The 17,784-nt window shown below is 59.7% G+C and overlaps 1 protein-coding gene across 1 annotated transcript in view; it reads left to right on the forward strand.

Moving 5' to 3' along the window:
* The window catches only part of MYO15A (myosin XVA), a 50,824-nt gene extending 33,397 nt beyond the window's left edge, over positions 1 to 17,427 (forward strand). Inside the window, exons 50-65 of the mRNA XM_079904487.1 lie at positions 111 to 289; positions 837 to 952; positions 1,206 to 1,278; positions 1,713 to 1,785; positions 2,018 to 2,091; positions 2,322 to 2,404; positions 3,649 to 3,779; positions 4,881 to 4,975; positions 5,141 to 5,218; positions 5,557 to 5,653; positions 7,363 to 7,523; positions 8,246 to 8,379; positions 11,521 to 11,654; positions 11,917 to 12,050; positions 13,263 to 13,403; positions 16,420 to 17,427. Of these exons, the coding sequence (XP_079760613.1) occupies positions 111 to 289; positions 837 to 952; positions 1,206 to 1,278; positions 1,713 to 1,785; positions 2,018 to 2,091; positions 2,322 to 2,404; positions 3,649 to 3,779; positions 4,881 to 4,975; positions 5,141 to 5,218; positions 5,557 to 5,653; positions 7,363 to 7,523; positions 8,246 to 8,379; positions 11,521 to 11,654; positions 11,917 to 12,050; positions 13,263 to 13,403; positions 16,420 to 16,521 (1,805 nt within the window). The 3' untranslated portion in view covers positions 16,522 to 17,427. The remainder of the gene's footprint in view (positions 1 to 110; positions 290 to 836; positions 953 to 1,205; positions 1,279 to 1,712; positions 1,786 to 2,017; positions 2,092 to 2,321; positions 2,405 to 3,648; positions 3,780 to 4,880; positions 4,976 to 5,140; positions 5,219 to 5,556; positions 5,654 to 7,362; positions 7,524 to 8,245; positions 8,380 to 11,520; positions 11,655 to 11,916; positions 12,051 to 13,262; positions 13,404 to 16,419) is intronic.
* Positions 17,428 to 17,784: the final 357 nt, after the last annotated feature.

Genomic DNA, 17,784 nt, shown 5'->3' on the forward strand with positions numbered 1-17,784 from the left:
CCTCTGTGAATGGCCCCGTGACACACCTCCTGCACAAGCTCTGTATCCCTGGGCCCCCCTGCTCCCCAGATGACACCCTCCCGCTGCTCAGAGCCCTTCCCGCCCCCTAGGTTGGCGATTTGGGACCATCCATGGGCGTGTGGGCCGCTTCCCTTCGGAGCTGGTGCAGCCTGCAGCTGCCCCCGACTTTCTGCAGCTGCCCGCAGAGCCGGGCCGGGGCCGCGCTGCCGCCGTGGCCGCTGCCGTGGCCTCCACTGCCGCGGCCCGGGAGGTGGGCCGCAGGAGGGAGGTGAGAGCTGCCCGGGGCTGGGCCGAAGGGCGGACACAGCAAGGGGGTCCGCCTGACTGTGGAGGGGGAGGGGAGGGGCTCAGCCAAGAGCAGGCCACCCTGGGGCCCGGCAGCCTGCTTGAGCCAGCAGTGAGCCAGCCAGATGTATGGCCTGTTGGGATGTGACCGGAGATGGCTGGAGGCGTGGCAGCTAGGCAGATGTATGACCTATTGAGATGTGACCAGAGATGGCTGGAGGCGTGGCCAGTGGGGTCGGGTGGGCGGGGGTCAGCGGAAGGGTTGTGACCAGGCCAATGGGGCAGGGCCAGCCTGGGCCGGCCAGCAGGCGAAGTCCACCTGGGCCGGGGCGGGGCCAGGTGAGGGGGGCAGGTCCAGTCCTGTGGCACAGAGCTTGCCAGGGTGGAGAGAGAAAGCAATGAGGGGTAAGGGTCAGCCGGGCCAGGCCACTGGGGAGGCAGTGGGCCCACATGAGAGAGTCTGGGCACAGCCGGGGGTGGCATTGGGCCCACTCTGACTGGGCGGGGTGCGGCGGCTGGCCCTCTTGCAGGGTCCCCCAGTCAGGGCTGGCTCCGCGGACCGCGGGGAGGACGGCCTGGCTCTCCCACCGTACACGATGCTCGAGTTTGCCCAGAAGTATTTCCGAGACCCTCAGAGGAGACCCCAGTGAGTGGTGGCCCCACGCCGCATCCCCACCCCAGGGAGGGTCTCTCTGGGGCTTCTTGCAGCTGCCCAAGCGGGAGGCCCCAGTTCTGGGGGGGATGAGAAACCCTGAGGTGTGAGGCCCGCCTGCAGCCTCCACTTCCGGAGCCTTGCTGCCCAGTGGGCTGACACTGAGTCAAGCACACTCCAGGTGGGAAGGGGGTGTAGCCAAAGCTTGGAGACAAGACTGGTCAGCAGTGTCCGCTTCCTGTTGCAGGGACGGCCTCAGGCCGAAATCCAAGGAGGGTCGGGAATCCAGAACCTTGGAGGACATGCTTTGCTTCACCAAGGTGTCTAGCCCCAGGCCCCCTCCCAGGCCTGTGGGCCAAACAGCCTTGTCCCCAATGGGACCCAAGCACTCAGCACCCCGAGGGCCCGCGTTTCTCCCAGGGGCAGTGTCTTCCCTAGTGGCGTCCCGGCTGCCTTTTGGTGGTGTGGACCCTCCTGTTGTAAGAGGAGGCACCACGTGGCCCTCCCCCCTCCCCCTCCTGACCCAGTCCTCCCATCACAGACCCCGCCCCCATGACAGCCCTTCCCATCAAGACCCCGCCCCCTCCCGACCCAGCCCCTCCCATCAAGACCCTGGCCCCTGGTCACCCAGCCCCTCTCCCCACAGACCCCGCCCCCTCCTGATTCAGCCCCTCCCATCACAGACCCCGCCCCCATGACTCAGCCCCTCCCACCAAGACCCTGCCTCCTGGTGATCCAGCCCCTCTCCCCACAGATCCCGCTCCAGGACTCCCTCATTGAGCTCAGCGACAGCAGCCTCAACAAGATGGCCACAGACATGTTTCTAGGTGTGGGGGTGGGACTGCGGCCAGGGCTCTGGGCCAGGTGGGACCCCGCACTGTGACCCCTGCTCACCACCACCCCTTCCCTCAACTCAGATGTGGGGCCCCTGCAGAGAGGAGGAGCCTCCCCCTCCTCCTCTGGCCACAGCCTCCCGGGGAGGCGTCCAACCCCAGGGTCCCCAAGGGGGGCAGGCAGCTGGGGGTCTGGTGGCCCGAGTGGGACAGGTGTTTCCTCCAGCTGTGATGCGGTTCATGGGGGACGCCTCGCTGAAGGGTCAGAGTGAACTGGACGTGCTTTGCACCCTCCTGAAGGTCAGTCCCGCTGACTGCTGGTGCTCCCTTGCCTGCCCCGTGGCTCAGTTTCCCCATTTATCAACAGAGTAGCAGGACTTTGGGGAGGGAAGCTCTCATGTGGCCCAAAGAGGAATGCATCCCACTGGTGGGGAGGGGTCTGGGGAAGGGGCACCAGGCCCATCTCCAAGTGCCCACCCTGTTCCTGTGTGCTGGGCGTGTGACCTGTGACCTGGCCCGCCCTCCTACAGCTGTGCAGGGACCACGAGGTCTTGCGGGACGAGTGTTACTGCCAAGTTGTGAAGCAGATCACAGACAACACCAGCACCAAGCAGTGAGTGTCTTCCCCTCCCCCAGCGCATCCATGCTCCAGGAGGGGCCAGGTCAGCCTCCGGAGTCTCTCCCCCTGTCTCTCCCTCACTTCGTAGACAGAGCGTGCTTGGTCTGGGACAAGCCCTTTCTTGTCTCTGAGCTTCAGTTTCTTTATCTGGAAAATGTGATAATGTGTGAGTCCAGGTTTTTGGTTGCAAGTGACAGAAACCCAATTAAATCTAGTTTAAGCAAAAGCGGGTTCAGGTAACTGAAAAGTCTGACGTAGGACCTCAGGCCCAGCTGGACCCAAGTGTCATCAGGAAGCAGTCCTTCTCCGTAGCTTGGCCCTGCTTTCCTCTGTGTTGATATCATTCCCGAGCAACATATCCCATAGATTGGAGAGAAACATTTCCCAGCTCAGCAATCCCAGGGAAAGCAAGACTGACCCAATATTTGCAGCAAAAATTCCCAAATGCAGTCTTATTGGTCCCATGCCCATCCCTGAGCCAACCACAACGGCTGGACGATACAGAGCTCTGATTGGCTAGACCTGGGTCATGTGCCTGTCCCCAAACCAATCACCATAGCCAGAGGGAGGCTGAACTCTAACTGGCCAGACCTGGCTCCCACACCCATCCCTAAACCAGTCGCCGTGGCGGGGGGCGGGGGCTGCGGTGTTCTAGTTGGGCAGTCCTGGCTCTGATACCCATCTCCAAACCACAGGGACCGGGGAGGGGTGGGTGGTTTCCCAAAGGAAGCCCAAGTGCTGTCCCTAGACGCCGGAGGTCCCCACAATGAAACCCTCACACCAGGGCAGCACAAAGGTATGCTTCCATGTCCCGCACACGACCAGCACACAGTGGGGACCCAAAGCGTGTGCCACCCTCCCGTCCACTTGCTCGCATCCCCCAGGAATTTCAGAGCCACTCAGCACGTCCTCCTGCCCCTCCCTCCCAGCCTTACCTGCCACCAGCTCTGCACATGGTCCCCCGGCCCTCCCGTCACCCAGAGAGATGCCCCCGGGGAAGGCTTGTCTTTTGGCCGGGGGGCGGGGGGGGGGGCTCGTCCTCTGCCTTCCCTACCTCCCACCTGGATTCTCAATAGAACACAGCTTCTGCACGGCTCTGGGCCCGCCGGCCCTGCTCTCACTGGGCAGGGAGGAGGAGCCTCCTCAGAAGATGAGCCGCCTGAGAGTGGGAGAGACTCCTGGCGTGGCACCGTAGTGCAGCGGCCGCCTGCAGCGTAGCCCCATGTGTGTCCTTGCAGGGACAGTTGCCAGCGAGGCTGGAGGCTGCTGTACATCGTGGCTGCCTACCGCAGCTGCTCCGAAGTCCTCCAGCCACACCTCGTTCGCTTCCTCCAAGACGTGGGCCGGACCCCAGGCCTGCCCTTCCAGGGTGAGGGGCCAGCGGGTGGGGAGTCAGGGCCAAGGGCTTGTCTGTGTGAGGACCGGCCGGGCAGCTGGCCGAAGGGCCTGGCCCTTCACAGGTGCCCGGGCAATGTTTACTAACATCAGTCCATCCCCAAACGTTTGTGGAGGTCCCGCAGGGGCAGATGCGATGGGTTGTCTGATCTAACGGGGGGGGGGGGGGGGGGGGGGGGAGGATGGCGTATCAGGGAAGGCTTCCCAGAGGAAGTGTTGCTCTGGGTCGTGAGCACATGGGAGGGATCTCTAGGTAGGCTGAGTAGCAGGGGTGAAGGCCCGGAGAGGAGGATGTGTGGCATGTGGGAGTGGAGGCGGAGGAGGCGGCAGGGCCCTGTTTCTCTGGTCTTTGGGAATCAACAGGGGTCTTGAGAGGGTTCAGGCAGGGGCGCCAAGGCTGGTGGCAGGGTCTTGGCCTTTTCCCCTTGGATTTTGGAGGAAAGGGGCCACTCCTCAGCCTCAGCCTCAGCCTAGCTTCCAGAGCAACCCCTGGGTCCCCCTAAGAGAGAGGCCGGGGCCCCTGTGGTTACCACGGCGGCCGTGAAGGAGACGGGGACCTCACTCTCTTTGTTTCTGAAGACTCCTCTTTGACTCAGGCAGCAGACTTCCCTGGACTCAGAGGTGAAGAGACTCAGCTCCAGGGAAGGTGGCAGAGTGTGCCCAGCCCTCTTGACCCCTCCCCAGAGCAGGGCGAGGGCACTGCTTAGCCCAGAGAGATGGGGAAACAGATGGTGGGGGCTCCTGCACTGGGATGCTGCACACAGCTGCGTCATCTTAGCCACACACGGCCTGCGGGGGACAAGCCCCGAGTCACCAGCTGTCTGCGGGGCTCATGGATAAGCAAGGCGTGCGGGCCTCCGCTGCGTGGGATGGGGTTCAGATCCAGCTCTTACACTCTGGCTCTTGACCTTGGGTAAATCACTGCCCTCTCAACTGTCTCCTCAGCCGCTGAAGGGAGAGCAGACACACGGCCCCACCCTTCTACCCGCCCCCACCTTGGACTCAGGGCTGGGGCCAGAGGAGCCCCTTTCTCCCCTGCCCACCCTGGGCCAGGCCCTGACTCCCGTTTCTGCAGGGATCGCCAAGGCCTGTGAGCAGAACCTGCAGAGAACGCTGCGCTTCGGTGGCCGTCTGGAGCTCCCCAGCAGCATGGAGCTTCGGGCCATGTTGGTGAGCACTGGGGCGTTGGGATGAGTGAGACGGCCCGGCCCAGAGACCCCGTCACGCGCACTCGCCGGCCCTGCCCGGTCCCTGTCGGGGACCCCCACGGAGGGGACAGCAGCTGGCCCAGAGCCCTGGCCCGGCCTTTCCCACTCCCCAATCTCCTCACCCCAGGCCGGCCGCAGTTCCAAGAGGCAGCTCTTTCTTCTCCCCGGAGGCCTCGAGCGCCATCTCAAGATCAAGACGTGCACCGTAAGTGACGGGATGTCTCCGTCGGGCAGGGACCCCAGCCTCCAGGGTGGGCCCCCGAGGGTGCTGAGCCCCCCAGCCTCCCCCACTCGGCAGGATTTCTCTCTCAGAGGCGCAGCCTGAGCCTGGGGGAGGTGGGACCTCCAGCTCAGGATCAAACTGCAAATAAGAGACAGGCCAACTCGGAACCTGAGTCTCTCAGACTCCAAAAGCTGTGCCCTTTCCTGCATGCGGCCGGCTCCCAGGGACCTCGGGGATCCTCGCCTCTGCGCAGGGGGTCTGGGTGGCCTTGGGGGCAGAGGTCGCCAGGCCAGTGCAGCCTCACGCTTCCCTCGCCGCAGGTGGCCCTGGACGTGGTGGAGGAGATCTGTGCTGAGATGGCTCTGACCCGCCCCGAGGCCTTTGATGAGTACGTCATCTTTGTTGTCACCAACCGAGGTGAGTGGCCAGAGGCCAGAGGGTGCGGCATGCTGGGCCCACGCCCACCACCCCCACTGTAAGGCCCAGGTCAGATGCCACTTCCTCCAGGAAGCTCCTAGGCCCAGGTAGAGGGACCTCTCTGCCCCGAGCCCCCACAGCCGCACGTCTGCCCCTCTCTGCTCCGTTCTGTGTGACCTTGCCTGGCCCGTCAGATCGCGAGTTCCTGGAAGACAGGGCTCCCCTGATGCCTCCCTCTGCCCCTCGGGCCACTCAGTGGGCCCTGCCCTCAGGGAAGATGAGACTTGATAGGATGCGACTCCTGGACCCACAAGTGCAAGTACTTTCACCTGTCTCTTAACGCCTTAATAGTGGCCGTAAGGGCCCCCACCCTTGGTCTCACCTGGCCCTTCTCAGTTCAGCTGAACCCCTTCCCCCTGCAGCCCACCTGCTGTAGGCTGTGGCCTTGCTTCCTGCCACCAGCCTGTCAGTTCCATCCACCTCCAACCAGCTCTCCCGCTGCTGCCTCGGCTCCGAACCATGTATCCTCAGCCCTGCTTGCCCGGAGTCCAGCCAAGACACAGGGGGAGGGGAAGGCAGTAACAAAATGATCCCAAAAACTGAATTTATGGAGCAGAGGCTATGTCCCAGGCACTGCTGAGAGCATGTCATCCTATAAACTGCTTTAATCCCCACCACAACCATATGAAATGAGACGGTTATTGTTCCCATTTACAGATGGGAAAACTGAGGCCCAGGGAGACTGTATTAGTCTCCTGTTGCCGCCATAACAAATCAGCACATACTCATTGGGTTAAAACAACACAGGTTTATTATCATATGGTTTGAAGATCAGAAGTCCTGAAACCAGAGTGTCCTCAGGGCTAACTCCTTCTGGAGACTCTGGGAAAGAGTCTCTTTCCCGGCCTTTTCTGCTTCTAGAGGCGCCCACATTCCTTGCCTCACGGCCCCTTCCTTCATCTTCAAAGCCAGCAGCATAGCATCTTCCAATCTCTCCTTCTTTAAGGACCCTTGAGTACCCACTGGGTCCACTTGGGTACCCACGATAATCTCCCCATCTCAAGATCCTTAATCACATTTCAAAGTCCCCTTTGCCATGAAGGTACATATGCACAGGTGGCGGGGAATAGAACGGGGACATCTTTGGGGTCAGGCTGTTATTCAGCCTGCTGCAGAGATTAAAGGACTTATCCAAGGTCACACAGTTGGGATTTGAACCCAGACTGTCTGGCCTCGAGAGTCTGGACTTTATCATCGTGCCACCCCGCCCCACCTTTGGTAAAATTTTACCGAAGGTGTGGGATGGAAACAGAAATGTCAGTTCAGGAAATGAAAACTTAAGCCTCTCGTACAGGCTGATACCCGCTCAGTGCCAGACCCCACCGTCCTCCCCACCCGCCCCAGGAGACCGGCAGGGGGTTCTCCCCTGAAGGAGCTCCGCAGAAAGGCATCCACTGGCCCTCCTGACCTGAGGCCTCGTGTGCCCCTCCTTGTCCCCAGCCCTCCTCTGGAAAGGGGCTAGGCTTTCTCGGAGCACCACGCAGGGCACTTCCCTAGACCTAGGCGGGCTGTAGCTTGCGGTTACAACTTGCACAAACACAGGCACCCTGTCCCATAAACGTGCTCTCCTTTACTGAGGATGCTGTGTCCCAGAGCGGGGAGGGGGCTTGCCACTCGTACCCCAGCCAGCTGCCCCCGGCTCCCCACAGGCCAGCACGTGTGCCCGCTCAGCCGCCGCGCCTACATCCTGGACGTGGCCTCGGAGATGGAGCAGGTGGATGGTGGCTACACGCTGTGGTTCCGGCGCGTGCTCTGGGATCAGCCGCTCAAGTTCGAGAATGAGCTCTACGTGACCATGCACTACAACCAGGTCAGCGCGGGCCGCTCTGAGGCTCTGGAACTTTCCGGGCTCCCCCGGGCCTTGGTGTTTGAGGCCTTCATGATTCGGGCCCCGAGGCGTCTGCTCCCTGCGGGCTCTGCTTTTCTGAGTCTCCGGCGAGGCCGCCCCAATGGCACTGCTTCAGGAGGCCTCTCTGTCCTCCTTCCTCTGGCTCTCCTCGCGCGCTGTGCACTTGGCCTGTCCCTCGCTGAAAGGCTTTGCCTGGCCTTGTCATTTCGTGGTGCTGCTCCTCCCCTTTGAGACTTGGTCGTCTAAGTCAGGGTCGTGGGGTTAACAAAGCCTGGTTCTTCCTCTTGTGCCGACACTTGCGGATGTGCTTGGACAGAGAGCGCATGCTTCTCTGGAGCTGGTGCCGCAGCTGCGACCGTTCCGAGTCCAAATCCGGCCACTGGGCTCTTGTGCCTGAGGGTCAGCCAGCGGCAGCCGGAGGACTTGTGGAAATGGGACCCCAGGTTCTGCATGCTGCAGGCGGGTGCCAGTGCTTCCCGGGGTCCTGTGGCTTCCCAGCCACAGCCCTCCCAGCTCACCGTCATGTGTCACTCCTCCCAGAAGCCCAGGGAAGTGACAGGCCACCCTCCCCCGGAAGTGAGTGGGGCTGGAACCACTCAGTGTCTGTGTCTGCGCCTCCCCAGTTGCCTGCCCAGTGCCTGGCCGCCCGCGGACCCTCACCTGCCTCACCCCATCCCCCGCAGGTGCTGCCCGACTACCTGAAGGGCCTGTTCAGCAGCATACCGGCCGGCCAGCCCGGCGAGCAGCAGCTGCAGCAGGTGTCCAAGCTGGCCGCACTGCAGCACCGAGCCAGGGACCACTTCTACCTGCCCAGCACGTGAGCACCCACCCAGCCCAGCCCGTCCAGCTGGGCCCCCACCTCCGGGCATGACAGGTCACTTCCAGCTGGTAGTAATAGCTCAGAGCAAACGGAGTGACAAAAAGCTTTCGGGACACACACCCTGTGGTCCAGGAAATACACATGGCCCCGCAGAAAGATCTGGCCATGGAAACGTTCACCGTGGTGTCACCTACAATCTCTGACGACAGGGAATTCCTTAAAAAACTTGTGGAGGGATTTCCCTGGTGGTGCAGTGGTTAAGAATCCGCCTGCCACTGCAGGGGTCACGGGTTCAAGCCCTGGTCCGGGAAGATCCCACATGCCGCGGAGCAACTAAGCCTGTGCGTCACAACTGCTGAGCCTGCACTCCAGAGCCCGCGAGCCACAACTACTGAGCCCGTGTGCCACAACTACTGAAGCCCACGCGCCTAGAGGCCCTGCTCCGCAACAAGAGAAGCCACCGCAATGAGAAGCCCGCGCACCGCAACCAAGAGTAGCCTCCGCTCGCTGCAACTAGAGAAAGCCCGTGCACAGCAACGAAGACCCAACACAGCCAAAAATAAATTAATTAATTAAAAAAATAAAATTAAAAAAAATAAAAGATCCCGCGTGGCACAACTAAGACCCACTGCAGCCTAAATAATAAATAAATATTAAAAAACAAATTGTGGGGCATCAGGCAGCCTTTAAACTGATGTTTTCGAAGAGGCGAGACATCAGTCTTCCCAGGCTCTCCATCTTCGGGCCTTTTTACTCTTTTTTTTTTTTTTTTAACAAAATAATTAATTAATTAATTTATGGCCGCATTGGGTTTTTTTTTTAAATCTGGCTCCTTAATTAATTTTATTTATTTATTTATTTTTGTCTGTGTTGGGTCTTAGTTTCTGCGTGAGGGCTTTCTCTAGTTGTGGGAAGCGGGGGCCACTCTTCATCGCAGTGCATGGGCCTCTCACTATTGCGGCCTCTCTTGTTGCGGAGCACAGGCTCCAGACGCGCAGGCTCAGTGGTTGTGGCTCACGGGCCTAGTTGCTCTGCGGCATGTGGGATCTTCCCAGACCAGGGCTCGAACCTGTGTCCGTTGCATTAGCAGGCAGATTCTCAACCACTGCGCCACCAGGGAAGCCCTATTGGGTCTTTTGTTGCTGCACACGGGCTTTCTCTAGTTGCGGCGAGCAGGGGCTACTCTTCGTTGCGGTGCCTGGGCTTCTCATTGCGGTGGCTTCTCTTATTGCAGAGCGTGGGCTCTAGGCGCACAAGCTCAGTAGTTGTGGCACACGGGCTTAGTTGCTCTGTGGCCTGTGGGATCTTCCTGGACCAGGGCTTGAACCCGTGTCCCCTGCATTGGCAGGTGGATTCTTAACCACTGCACCACCAGGGAAGTCCCCTACTCTCTTAAAAATAAGACCCCAAAGGGCTTTCGTTTCTGTGCGTTGTATCTATTCATATATTTACACTATTCAAAATTAAAACTGAGAAACGATTTAAAATATTGACTTAGCAGGTAATTAAAAATAAGGACACCCCGTGTTAATATAAAGGCGTATATGTGATAATTATAATACAAATAGTGGAAGGTAACATTACACATTAATATAAATACGTTATGAAAACACAAGTGTATTTTCCCAAAAACTCCAGTGAGAAGAGCGGCACTGTTTGACACTCTGCAAATCTCTGTACCATTTGGCGTGACAGACGGCAGCTGGATGCCTGTCTCTGCCTCTTTGTCAGTCTGTTGTGATCTCACGTGTCACATAGCCTCTGGCGGACTCCACCGTGCACTTGTGAGGGAACGAGAGGGGAGAGCAGATGACCGCTCAGGTTCTTAAGGGAGTCGCGTTGCCCTCCCAGACCCTCGGCCACACTATGAGAGCCCCTGGTGTGAACCAGCGTAGGGAAGGCAGTGGAGTGTGGACAGAGGATGTCCCGGTGCCCAGCACACTGTAAGGGCTCAGCACCCAACTCTCTTTCTGTGCTGTCATTTTAAGGGGAAAGTGCAGGAAGCACAGAAAGTTATCATCCCAGCGCTGGAGAAATACAGTTGTGGCCTTCCTACTCTTTGCAAGGCACTCTGCACACATTGTCTCAGCTAATCTCCCCGACCGCACTTTTTAATTTTTTAAATTTATTTATTTATTATTTATTTATTTCATTTTTGGCTGCATTGGGTCTTTGTTGCTGCGCGTGGGCTTTCTCTGGTTGCGGCGAGCGGGGGCTGCTCTTCGTTGCGGTGCGCGGGCTTCTTATTGCGGTGGCTTCTCTTGTTGCGGAGCACGGGCTCTAGGCACACGGGCTTCAGTAGTTGTAGCACGCAGGCTCAGTAGTTGTGGTGCACGGGCTTAGTTGCTCCGCGGCACATGGGATCTTCCTGGAGCAGGGCTCGAACCCGTGTCCCTTGCATTGGCAGGCGTAGTCTTAACCACTGCGCCACCAGGGAAGTCCCCAACCACACTTTCTTTACCCCTTTTACAGATGAGGAAACCGAGGCCCAGAGAGGGGTATGGCTTCCCCAGCTAATAGGTGGTAGGACCAGGATCCAGACCTGGGGAGACTGGGTCAGATGCCAGGCTCTTACCCAGCAGAGCAGAGAGGAAAGATATTGCCTGGAGGGTCTTTTGAGGGGTTCCCCTGACGTTCCCCCTTCCCCAGTGTGCAGCCCATGGCAGCCGGGACCGGTATTTGTTGGTATTTTTCAGATGTCCTGAGACACAGGGCTGCCCCAGGGGATCCAGCATGTGTCAGGGGGAGGCCTGGCCTGGTGGGCCCAGTGCTCTGTGCCCTCCGTCTCTGACCAGCCACTGGTGGTTGCTCTGCTGCCCTGATACTTCCCTCAGCGTGTGCTTCTCACCCCTTTGGCCTGGGCTTCTCCCTGGGGCGGGGGCTACAAAGGACGAATGCACCTTGGGTTCAAGCCTCGGCCCAGACCGGTCACTGTGTGACCTTGGACTGGCTGGTAAAGTTCTCAGAGTCTCTGTTCCCTCCTCTGCAAACGGGGAGCCTAGTGGTACTGGCCAGCGGTTATTGAGCACCTGCTGTGTGCCCAGGCACTGAGTCAGCCTCACTCCGCAGTGAGTGGGGGTCCAGGAGGTTTAGCGTAAAGCCTGGCGGCACTCAGAGCAGCCTTTCCCTGCACGCCAGGCGCGAGGCCCAGGAGTACATCCCGGCCCAGCTCTACCGCACTGTGGCCGCCTCGGCGTGGCCCAGCCTGCTCGGCCAGCACCGGCAGCAGATGCAGGCGCTCAGCCCCCACCAGGCTCGCGCCCAGTTTCTGGGTGAGAAGGAGTCCGGGCTGGGGAGGGAACCGTGGGGGCCTGGTTGAGGAGGGCGGGGTGGGGGCACCTTTGCCTCTGTACAGAGGCATTTTTGGTGCCAGCTTTCGGAAGTCCTCGCCGGGGCCCCACCTAGGCTGGGGGCCCCGGCAGGGAAGGAGGGGGGCCTGAGGCCGGCAGCTGGACCGGCGGGAGGGGCCGCCCGAGCAGGTGGGGGGCGGCACTGAGGCGCCTGCGTCACCTGCCCGCCCCTCCCCCGCCCCAGGCCTCCTCAGCGCCTCGCCCATGTTCGGCTCCTCCTTCTTCTTCGTCCAGAGCTGCAGCAACGGCGCGGTGCCCGCCCCCTGCATCCTTGCGGTCAACCAGAATGGCCTTAACTTCCTCAGCACCGAGACCCACGTGAGTGGCCTCAGCCCCGCCCCGCCCCTCCCCCAGGGGATGGGAAGTCCAGCTCCGCTGCTTACACCTGCGTGACCTTGGGCGAGGCTCCTTGCCTGTCCGAGCCTCACTGCCTCACCTGGGATGCAGGGCTGTTGTCAAGGTGAAAGGAGGTGAAACACAGGCCAACGCTCAAAGCCTGTGTTGGTCCGCTGGGGCTGACGGGGCGGGGCTGGCGGGGCTTCAGCAACGGAAATTGTTTTCCTGGTGGTTCTGGACGGTGGACATCTAAGATCAAGGTGCCCGCAGGGTTGGTTTCCTCTGAGGCCTCTCTCCTTGCTTGTAGATGGCCGTCCTGCCCGTTTCCTCACATGGCCCTTTCTCTGTGCACATCCCTGGGGTCTGTGTGTCCCAATTTCCTCTTCTCATAAGGACAGTGGTCCCGTGGGATGGGAGCCCACCCTAACCTTCTCTCTTCAAAGGTCTGTCTCCAGATTCTGAGGTGCTGGGTCAGGGCTTCAGCATATGGATTTGAGGGACACAATTCAGTCCAGGACAAAAAGGATCTGCTACCCCTATTCTTAGTTCTTCCCCCGGGAGTGGGCCCTGAGATGAGGGCTCCAGGGCACGTAGCTTACGTGGAAACACTGGAGCGAGGAAGTGAGACCGGGAGGAGGGTCGTACCCTGGGGGATGCACCTGGGGAGGAGCGTGTTAGCAAGCAGGTTCCTGCTGTGGGGACTGGCGCTCGGTCCAGCGGGGAGCACGGCCCTCAGAGGATGCCCCCCATCGTGCGGGTCGGGGAGCTGGGTTGTCTGTCTGCTGTGGCCTGTTGTTCGTGATGGGGTGCTGACTCCCATCACTCTGGCTGTCCCTGTGTGGGAAGCTTTTGCTCCTGGGGCCGGAAAGAAAGCTCCAGACCAAGAGCGGCGGGTGTGAAGAAGCAGCCTCGATGTGAAGGCATTTCCTGCATCCCTAGATCGCAAGCATTTAGAGCAGTGCCTGGCACGCCGCACATGCGTGCAGCAGTATTTGTTGAAATAATTTCACAGGTGAGAAACTGAGGTCCAGAGAGGTAAAGTAGCTTGCTCCGGGTCACACAGCAAGTCACTGGGGAACTAGTACTCGAACCGAGCTGAGCTGTCACGCCACCTACGGATCTGACCTCCAGCGGTGGGGTAAGGCTGGGTGAGACTGTCGCACCCCCAAACCTGTCTGCCCCCATTTCCCCCAGGAGCTGATGGTGAAGTTTTCCCTGAAGGAGATCCAGTCGACGAGGACCCAGCGGCCCACGGCCAGCTCCAGCTACCCGTACGTGGAGATCGCACTGGGGGATGTGGCGACCCAGCGCACCATGCAGCTGCAGCTGGAGCAGGTGGGCCCCGCCTGGCAGCCCAGCTTGTCCCCCGGACCCCCACTCCCTCATTCCGCTCGCCAGGCTTTTCTCTGGGTCTGGCTCCGAGATGGGTCAGGTCCTAGCCGTGTCCCAGGGAACATCCAGCCCAGTGCAGGGGACAGAGCTAACCCAACACCTCACAGAACTGTGGGTCATGAGGGCGGTCTACCAGAGAAGCATCTTGATGGTGGGATCATGGGAAAGGGTGGGCCCAGGTTGTTTTTAGAATAGTGAGGAGTTTGATGGGGAATTGGGGAGACACAGCCAGGGAAGGCAGGTCTTAAGGGTCCTTGAATATAAAGCTAAGAATCTGGGGCTTCCTCCTGAGGGCACTTGGGAGCCATAGAAGGTTGGTGGGAGGGCAGGACCCAGGCAGTTGGAGGATGTTCACCTGGGCTGAGGCTCGGAGGATGGACTGTTGAGGTTGAGGGGTGGAGAGTGGGGTTCCCATGTGACAGGGAGGCCAAGGCCCAGCTGCCCTGGACCTTTCTCCTGTTTGCAGCAACTGTGGCGGCTCATTAAAAGCTGTGGCTGACCTCTAGGTCAGTCAAGTCCAAGTCTCGCAGTGCCCGGGGATGGGGCAGGACCAGAGTTCTCAGCCCACTGGAGAGAGGGGACTGAGGTCCAGAGCAGGGGTAGAATCGGGGCTGGGCCCACACGTCTGGGCCCACTGCACCCACTCAAGATGTGGGCCCAGGACCACTTCTCACGGCACGGCCTGCCTTGGTGGGGCTGCTATCCCAGGGCACGAGACAGGGGCTCCCACTGCCCCAGCCCTGCCTCTAAAGGAGGAGCCCCCCGCCCCGGGATCAGTGTGCTTCCCACTGCTCCCCAGTCCTGCTCCTGCTGAGGTCACCCCCACCCTGGCCTTACCTGTGGCTCAGCCTGCTTCCCAGAACCCCCAGTCTGAGCTCCCACCACAGCAAACCCACCTCCTCGGGCCTGCCCGTCCGTTGCCCCTTGGGCCCCTTTTCTGGAGAGCCCTCCCCTGGACGATTTCTAACTGGTGCTGAGTCCGGTCCCCCCTCCCCAACCCCGGCACCCCTCTGACCATGAGGCGTCCAAAGCCAGCTCTGCTGAGACAGCCCCTTATTTCTCTCTCCTGCCCTGACCCCGTCAACATTGCCCTTGGAGACCAACAGGCCTCTGCCCTCACCTCTCACCCTTGAAGGCCCTTGGGCCCCCAACCCAGCAGCCCTTCCCATCCCTGCCCCCTCCTCTGATTACCTCCGTGGCCTCCGCTCTCATCCCTCCCCTCTGCTTACCTGCCCCCCTCCCCACCCCAGACCCACTGCACTCACTGTCCCCTCTACCTGGGACACGCTTGCCTGCATCACGGGGCTCCCTCCCTCCCTTTGTTCGGGTTTCAGCACAAACATCACCTCCTTCTAGAAGCCTACCCTGACCCTCCTCCCCGATAGTTCACTCTCTCCGCCTCAGCAGCCCTCATATGGCTTGGAAATCCCTTAGTTATTTGTTCCCAGATTGTCTGTCTCCCCACTAGAATGTCAGCCCCGAGAGGGCGGGGCAGGGCAGGGCTGTGTCCAGCTTGTCCCCACGGTGTCCCTAGCACAGCCCAGCTGTAGTGGGTGCTCAGGAAGTGAGTGGGTGGAGGAGGAGGCCTCTCTGGCTTCTCCGCTTGCTCCCGGTACCCTCCCCACCCGCGACCTCTTTGCGTTGCCACCTCTGCTCTGCCTCTGTCATGCATGTGTAGAGGACACATTTATTAATTAATCATTCATTCTTTCAATGTATAACCAGTGAGCATCTCTACGCAGCAGGTTCTGCACTTAGCTGCAGAGATACTGAGCAGACCCTCCAGCCCTGGCCCCCACAGAGCCCCAGGTCTCAGGGGTGTGGCAGATATCAAAGCCTCTCTAATGAACCGTGATCAGTGCGGGGAGGGTGTACCCGTGCTATCCAGGAGGTAATCAGCGAGGGCTTCCAGGAGCAGGTGATGTCTGAGTGCAGCAGTGATCCCGCCTACCTCTGACAGGCTGTGTGAGGGCATCTGGAAGCAGCCCAGCTTCTTATTGAGCCCCAGTTTCCACACCTGCCAAGTGGGGCAGCATTCCCAGTGAGGCCTGGAGTGCTGCAGCATGTGGGTGGGAGGATGGCAGGTGGGGAGGAGCCCACTCTGATCTCATTAGCCGAGGTGGCCCCCAGGGTGTGGCCTTGGGTTCAAGTCCCACCATCCCCAGCTGTGAGGTCTGGGGCAACTGGCTTCAGGGCTCTGGCCTCAGTTTCCTCACCTGTGGAATGGGCTCTAAGGATGTCTGACTCATAGGGACACTGCAGGGACTGGGAGGGGTGGGACATGGGGGGCTCTTGGGACAGTGCCTGGTCCTCAGTTGCCACCCAGTAAGTGCTGTCCTGCTTATTTTTACCCTCCCTCTGGGCAGCTTCCCAGCCCCCAGGAAGCGCCTGGGGAGATTCCGGCACTGGCGGTGGTCTGAGAGACCAATTTTCCACAGTCCCCGCTGCCTGCCCCGCCCCCAGCAGGTGGGAGCCCTGAGGCTGGGTCACAGCTCATTCTAGGCTGTGGGCGCCAGGTGGTAACCACGGCAGCAGCACGTGGTTAGAAACCATTTATTGATGGGGCTAATAGGTGTCAAGTCTAGAGGATTCACGTGTAGTAAAATCTCATAGCATCCTCCCCATGGCTCCGAGAGCCAGGCCCTGGTAAACCGAGCCCCCAGGGGTGAGACCACTGAGGCTCAGAGAGGTGCAGTAACTGGTTTCAGGTCACACAGGCCACATGCAGCAGAGCTGGCAGGTGCACTGCTCTCCTCCCGGCTCACCCCTTCCCACCTGCAGCCTGGCATTCCTCCCCCTAGCTGCTCGCGGGCCACCCAGAGCCCTGGGGGGGTGGGGATGAGGGTGGGGCCCACTAGTCCCGCCGGAGGCTGGCCTCCATCTCTCTCCCCTCTCCCGGCCACATCTCACCCCAGGTGAGAGCTGGGAAGTGTTGGGCCTCTCACCGTCTCTCCTACAGGGCCTGGAGCTGTGTCGCGTGGTGGCCGTGCACGTGGAGAACCTGCTCAGTGCCCGTGAGAAGCGGCTCACGCTGCCCCCCAGCGAGATCACACTGCTCTGACCCAGCCCCCAGCCCCCAGCTGCCCTGTGCCAGGAGGCTTGCTGTGTGGTCCCAGGGGAGTTACTGGGCCAGAACCTTAGGGGAGACCAAGAGGCAGTAGGTGGCATGGCGCAAGCCCCCAGGAACCTGAGAAGACTGATCCAGAGTTGGGATGGAGTTGCAGTGTGCAAACTTGGGTCAGATGGCAGGAGGGACTTCCAAAGACTGACTAGTGGGGCCTCCTGCCACCTACCACTGTGGCCCTGCCCCGACTCCCCCTGTGGCAGGGAAGCCCCACACCAGTAGCCTAGACCAACTGAACCTGCGTTTCTTTCCTTGGGGTCTGATGTTCAAATCTGCCCCATGTCCCTGCCCCGGCCCCTCACATGTCCCCCCGTCAGGTGCCCCTGCACTGCTGCTGAGCTTGGGTTCCTGACTCTTGGTCATTTCTGTGCAAATAAAAGGTACGCCTGGCAGCCTGTTCTCCATGTGGTTGTTGAGTGACTGGAAAATGAGTCTGAGGGAGGAGCCAGGAGGTTCAAAAAATACTGATTAATTATAATTGCTATGAAATCATTTTATTCTGCATTATCGTGTTTATAAAATTACATTGGTAATGAAGCAAAGGGGGCAAAATGTTAATAAGTAGCCAATTTGGGTAAAGGTGTGTAGGAATTTTTTGTTCTGCTTTTGCGACCTCTATAAGTTTGAAATTATGTTAAAATTATAAAGTTATATAAATTGCATTGAAAAAAAAAACAACCAGAGCCAGCTCTGTTCAGGGGAACCTGGGCCTCCAGCAGAGACATCTGTCCTTACCTCTCCCTGCGGGCCCCTGCCCCTCTACCCCACACTCCTTGGGTAGCCCTAACCCCAGGACCCCGTCACTGGGTGGGCCACACAATATTTGAGAATGGTATAGTAGAGGGAGAGAGATGTTTCATGTCAGCGGCTGGGGAGGGAGAAGGCTGGGAAAGGGCTTCCCAGGGAATGGGATGTTTGGGTTGGGTTTTGAACCATGAGTAGGAGTTTGCTATAGGAATAGATGGAGGGAAGGGGAATGAACATTCTAAACAGAGAAAACAGTGTTTGTTCCCTACTCTTTCCCCCAAAGCCTAGGACAATGCCTAACGCAGAGTAGGTGCTTAAAAAATACTTGTCGCATGAATGGAAGAATAAATGAATGAATGTTGATGGGAAGTGCTAGTGCTTTGGGGAACTTGTCGGGGAGGGGAGGCTTGGGAGAGGAGGGCTGGATAGGTGTGTGGGGGCATAATTGGCTGG

The sequence above is a fragment of the Stenella coeruleoalba genome (assembly GCF_951394435.1).
Source record: "Stenella coeruleoalba genome assembly, chromosome: 19".
In the NCBI taxonomy this organism is placed as follows: Eukaryota; Metazoa; Chordata; class Mammalia; order Artiodactyla; family Delphinidae; genus Stenella; species Stenella coeruleoalba.